At 44.6% G+C, this 6113-nt stretch overlaps 1 protein-coding gene across 1 annotated transcript in view; it reads left to right on the forward strand.

Annotated features, from left to right (window-relative positions):
- The first annotated feature begins 4403 nt into the window (after nucleotides 1-4403).
- The window catches only part of LOC120047077 (soluble guanylate cyclase 88E-like), a 7746-nt gene continuing 6036 nt past the window's right edge, over nucleotides 4404-6113 (forward strand). The window contains exons 1-5 of the mRNA XM_038992626.1: nucleotides 4404-4546; nucleotides 4862-5002; nucleotides 5194-5333; nucleotides 5448-5582; nucleotides 5936-6059. Of these exons, the coding sequence (XP_038848554.1) occupies nucleotides 4424-4546; nucleotides 4862-5002; nucleotides 5194-5333; nucleotides 5448-5582; nucleotides 5936-6059 (663 nt within the window). The 5' untranslated portion in view covers nucleotides 4404-4423. The remainder of the gene's footprint in view (nucleotides 4547-4861; nucleotides 5003-5193; nucleotides 5334-5447; nucleotides 5583-5935; nucleotides 6060-6113) is intronic.

The raw sequence follows: 6113 nt of genomic DNA on the forward strand, positions 1-6113 counted from the left end.
CGTTAGGCTCTGGTTTGGGAATACACGCTCAAATACATATTTTAGATCTTTTACAAGATCACAGTAGTTGTGTCACTCAAAGACCCCCCCCCCAAAAAAAAAAAATATGCACATAGATATGAATTAATCATAGTATCATTTTAACAGTTCTACACAAATCATCTTTTGTGTATTGAAACATGAATATAACTCATGAATATGTTGTTTGAGCGTAATATATTCTCTAGATTTAATATAGGAAGTCCCTTAGAGGTGAGCTTTTTTCTGGAAGCTATCATTAACTACCATGAACACCACAATAAGATGAGTACTCCAAACATACGCTGTAGCTGCATGACTGCTCCCCATCAGCGGTGGTGTAAAGTACTTAAGTAAAAATACTTTAAAGTACTACATAAGTCGTTTTTTGGGATATCTGTACTTTACTATTTATATTTTGGAAAACTTTTACTTTTGCTTCACTACATTCCTAAAGAACAGAATGTACTTTTTATTCCATAGATTTTCCCTGACTCCCAAAAGTACTAGTTACATTTTGAATGCTTGGCAGGACAGGAAAATGGTCCAATTCACACACTTACCAAGAGAACATCCCTTGTCATCCCTACTGCCTCTGATCTGGCATACTCACTAAACACAAATGCTTGGTTTGTAAATTATATGTTGGAGTGTGCCCCTGGCTATCCGTAAAAACAAACTAGAAAATGGTGTCGTCTGATTTTTTGACTTTTACTTCAGTAGTATTTTACTGGGTGACTTTCACTTTTACTTGAGCCATGTTCTATTAAGGTATCTTTACTTTTACTCAAGTATGACAGTTGGGTACTTTTTCCACCACTGCCCATCAGCGTGGCTAGCAGATGGATAACCAATAGCGCGTATAAACAGAAAGTTACATCTGTGTTTCCTCCTGTAAGACATGTAGATTACATTGTCACACACATCTGTTGACATATTCACACTGCGCTTTGCTGGACAATAGCCAGGTTGGAGTAAAATCTCGCAGGTTTCCCAGATCAACCCCAGATCCTGCCTATGATTCCATCTTACCTGTCTCTCTTCTCACAGGTTCAGCAGTAGAGGTGAGGTGAAATGAGGTGATATGAGGTGAGTATATCGCTGTGTGATTTATCGTCTCTGAATCTGGGATGCCTCCCTATCCCACTCTGATGCTTCTCATCTGTGAGGGAACAGTTTGTATACCAGTGATCCCTGGATGCTCCGGGTGCTAACCTCACAGGGTTATTTTAACAGAGGCGAGGAGTGAGAGAGCAAGGAGATGAGGGGGCAAGGGGGTAAGTTGAGAGGGCTGGTTGGGAGGGGGGTGTAAGGGTGTAAGGATTTACAACCCTGCCCTCCTGTGTCCCTGATAATACAAATCTGGTCCCCTCTGTGTGTGTGTGTGTGTTCTGACGGAACAGCTGTTGACTCCATCCAGACAGTGACACTGAGCCCTCAGACGCGGAGGCCAAGCATCTAGCTGCTCCTTGGCATAATGAACGGATAGAAACGCACGCACGCACGCACGCACGCACGCACGCACGCACGCACGCACACACACACACACACACACACACACACACACACACACACACACACACACACAGGATGACATCATCAGGATGCCCACCTGTGTTTCACAGAATTCGTGACGTGCCAGTCAAATAGTTGAGGTCATTAGGGTGGAGGTTAGTGCCTGGCAGAGTTTTATTTTTACACCTGTGAGATTTGCCCGGACACATTCACTGTGCTTCTAGGGCCCCACTTTACATTTACAGAAGACCATTGAGGCATTGAAGAGCTTGTGCTTCACACTGATTTACTTTCTAGTGTTTTTCCATTCACTGTAATGAGCAATAATTGCTCAGGCATTCATTTCATTTTTTCTTGTCTAGCTGATTACCACTGCTTGAGGTAACCGTGAAGTGCTTGCTTATTGTTTTATAAAACTTTTTTTTTTTTTTTTTACTCTTTATTTTATCCCATTTTCTTTTTTAAAGCCATAAACTATGTAATCCAAAGGCTGTTTTGAGACTGATCAATACCAGAGTTGTTCTCTGATAAGGATGTTTTCTCATCACAGTTGAGATTGCTTATCGATTTTCTCATCATTCGAATGGCTCTAAAGTCCCCTCTCTGTCCTGTCAGAAAACAGCCCAGTCATCCTGGCTTATAGAGACCAGACAGTCTGTCCTAATAAATCATACAAAATCTCACATTTATATAACTATGTAACAATGTAAAACAAAAATATAAACACAACATGTAAAGTGTTGGTCCCATGTTTCATGAGCTGAAATAAAAGATCCCAGAAATGTTCCATATGCACAAATTTTGTGCACACATTTGTTTATATCCTGTTAGTGACCATTTTTCCTTTGCGAAGATAATCCATCAACCCGACAGGTGTGGCATATCAAGAAGCTGATTAAACAGCATGCTCATTACACAGGTGCACCTTGTGCTGGGGAAAATAAAAGGCCACTCTAAAATGTGCAGCTTTGTCACACAACACAATGCCACAGATGTCTTATGTTTTGAGGGAGCGTGCAATTGGCATGCTGACTGCTGGAATGTCCACCAGAGCTGTTGCCAGAGAATTGAATGTTAATTTCTCAACCATAAGCCGCCTCCAATGTCATTTTAGAGAATTTGGCAGTACGTCCAACCGGTCTCACAACCGCAGACCCCGTGTACCCACGCAAGCCCAGGACCTCCACATTCGGGTTCTTCACCTGCGGGATCATCTGAGACCAGCCACCCGGAGAGCTGATGAATCTGTGGGTTGCACAACAGAAGAATTTCTGCACTAACTGTCAGAAACCTTCTAAGGGAAGCTCATCTGCGTGCTCGTCGTCTTCACCAGGGTCTTGACCTGACTGCAGTTTGGCGTTGTACCGACTTCAGTGGGCAAATGCTCACCTTCAATGGCCACTGGCATGCTGGAGAAGTCTGGTCTTAACGGATTAATTCCGGTTTCAACTGTACCAGGCAGATGGTGCCGTGTGGGCAGGCGGTGTGCTGATGTCAACGTTGTGAACACAGTGCCCCATGTTGCCTGTGGGGTTATGGTATGGCATAAGACGGACAACAAACACAATTGCATTTTATCGATGGCAATTTGAATGCACAGAGATACCGTGACAAGATCCTGAGGCCCATTGTTGTGCCATTCATCAGCCGCCATCACCTAATTTCTCAGCATGATAATGCATGGCCACATGTCGCAAGGATCTGTGCACAACTCCTGGAAGCTGTAAATGTCCCAGTTCTTCCATGGCCTGCATACTCACCAGACATGTCTCCCATTGAGCATGTTTGGGATGCTCTGTGTTCGACAGCATGTTCGATAACTCCGCGCAGCCATTGAAAAGGAGTGGGACAACATTCCACAGGCCACAATCAACAGCTTCATCAACTCTACATGAAGGAGACGTGTCGCTCTGCATGAGACAAATGGTTGTCACACCAGATACTGACTGTTTTTTTGGTCCACACCGCTACCTTTTTTAAAAAGGTATCTGTGACCAACAGGTGCATGTCTGTATTCCCAGTCATGTGAAATCCATAGATTGGGGCCTAATGAATTTATTTCAGTTGACTGATTTCCTTATATGTAACTCAGTAACATCTTAAAAATTGTTGCATGTTGCGTTTATATTTTTGCTCAGTGTAGTTACCCTGTACCTGCTAATGTAGCACCACTGAATGTAAAAAGTGACACATTTGGAGTAGTGTATGTTTTTCAGCAGGTAACTATCATCTTTCCTGAAAAATAGAACAGCAAGACACCATTTGGTATCAAACTCTTTAGCACAGAACATAGAGGGGGAGGGTGAAACCCACTTGACTGGTGTCATCTGCTAGTGAGTGCTGGCCCCTCTGGCCCCCTATACAGTGTGTTGCTGTCATGTGGAGTGGGCTGCAGGACCACCAGGTAGTGACTGCTGACAACAGGACAATACGAGCCCATTGAAGCTAAGGGTTTGTGTAATGAAGGTTCCTTTAAAACTGATTGTCTAGAGGATCTGCAGATATAACAGTGGCTCGAAGGAGGGAAGGAAGGAATCTAGCTGTCCTCAACACAAGGTAGTCTTACAGGATAATTCAAAAGAGAATTAGACAGTGCCGTAGGAAAGTGCTGGCAAATGAGGTAGGAAGCCATACAAAGCAGCGTCACACACACACTTTTAGACCTTGGTAACAAGGATTCAACTAAGTTTAGTTTGAATTAGTCATCAGTCAAATGGACCAAACCGTATGAGGAACACAGGCTTTGAGCTCGGCTTTGGCTAACCTACATCTCATTCGCTCGGGTCGCAGGTGCTTGGATCACTGAATCTCTTTTTCCCTACTGTGTTTCTGTGGACTGAGCCTGTTCTGTTCCTAGGTCGTGGTCCCAGTGCAGACTGAAGCAGGGTGAATGATGTATGGACTGCTGTGTGAGTCTCTGCATGACTTCATCAAGGAGTCGTATGGAGATGATGTGTGGAAACTGGTCAGAGAGAGGGCCGATGTCAGGCTACACTCCTTTGTCACCCACCAGGTAGATTTTTGACATTTTGCTCACAAAATAAATACGTTATGTATTTATGTTTCGAGGGGTCCTGATATGCCAATTGATACACTATTTAGAAATGTCCAGGAGCACTCTATATGTGGTTCTAGTTCTAGTTTCTAGTTTCTAATTTGAGCTCTATAGATTGCCATGAGTAGAAATGTCTCTCTGCAGGTCTAAAGTGAACGTGTCTGTAGTTCTGTCTGTTGGTGTTGATGATCTCCGTCAGCATCTGTGTCTCTCTGAAGGCGTACAGTGAGAGTGACCGAAGTTCTGCCTGTGGATACCTGCGTGTGTTTGCAGGTGTACAGTGAAAGTGTCATCCCGCGTATTGCTAAGGCAGCCAGCGGAGTGACAGGAACCCCCTACAACGAGCTCATGAACTCCTGGGGAGTCTATTTCCTGGGCTTCGTAGGGAAGTACGGTTACGACAGGATCCTCAAGGTGGGACTAGCGCTTACCCTGGAACTGTCAAAAACGTGTTGTTGTGTTTTTGATCGATGGTTTGATTATTGCTTTTCAGCATTATTTATCTGTATTGTATTTACCTGTGTTGATTGGTTGCATTTTTCTTTTGTTGATAAGGGTTTTATGTCTCTGTGTTGACCTCTTGTTTCTGTGTCTGCGTGTCCCAGGTGTTGGGTCGTCACGTGCGTGACTTTGTGAACGGGCTGGATAACCTCCATGAGTACCTGCGCTTCAGCTACCCCAAGGTCCAGCCCCCTACCTTCTTCTGTCAGGAGGAATCAGCTACCGGAGTCACCCTCCACTACAGGTCTGAGCGGCGAGGATGAGAGAGAGAGAAATAGAGAGAGAGAGTGAGAGAGAGACGAATAACTCCACCACCCATACACCAAAGACACTCTCACCCCTCCCCTCTGTCCTGTAGGAGTAAGCGTAAGGGTTACCTCCACTACGCCATGGGCCAGCTGAGACAGATGGGGAAACAGTTCTATGACACGGATATCCACGTGGAGGTGCTGTCTGAACAACTGGTGGGAGACTACTCACACGTCACCATGAGGTCAGAGTCAGGCTACACAAACACGCACCGTGTCCCAAATGCCACCCTATTGTGCTCTGGTCAAAAGTGCTGCAGTAAAATAGGATGACATTTGGGACTCGGGCACTCTCTAAACAAATCAACCTCCATTTGTATCATGTGCATTAGAAACGTCTGCTTAGTAGCACTGAAGTCATGATATAACGGATTGTCATGGAGTGTATCGATGTACAGCTTTTCATAAAGTCTCATTGTATACATGATTTGGGAAGGGGGGGATAATCCCATCCACCGTGTAGATGTCATGTATACATTGCATGTGTAAGTGGTGTAAGTTAGTTGTCTGTGTTGCCTGTGTTTTCTGTTTCCTGCAGGCTGAACTTTGACAACTCCGCCTACCGTTACATCATGAAGGAGGACGAGGAGGAGCAGGAGATTCTGCCCATCACCAGCGACTTCTTCTTCGAAGTCTTCCCCTTCAACATCGTTTTCAGACAGGTAAGCCGTCAGTCTCTCCTCTTCTCCTCCTCCTCCCATGAAGGCCACTCTGAT

This window comes from Salvelinus namaycush, chromosome 5 (assembly GCF_016432855.1).
Source record: "Salvelinus namaycush isolate Seneca chromosome 5, SaNama_1.0, whole genome shotgun sequence".
Classification (NCBI taxonomy): Eukaryota; Metazoa; Chordata; class Actinopteri; order Salmoniformes; family Salmonidae; genus Salvelinus; species Salvelinus namaycush.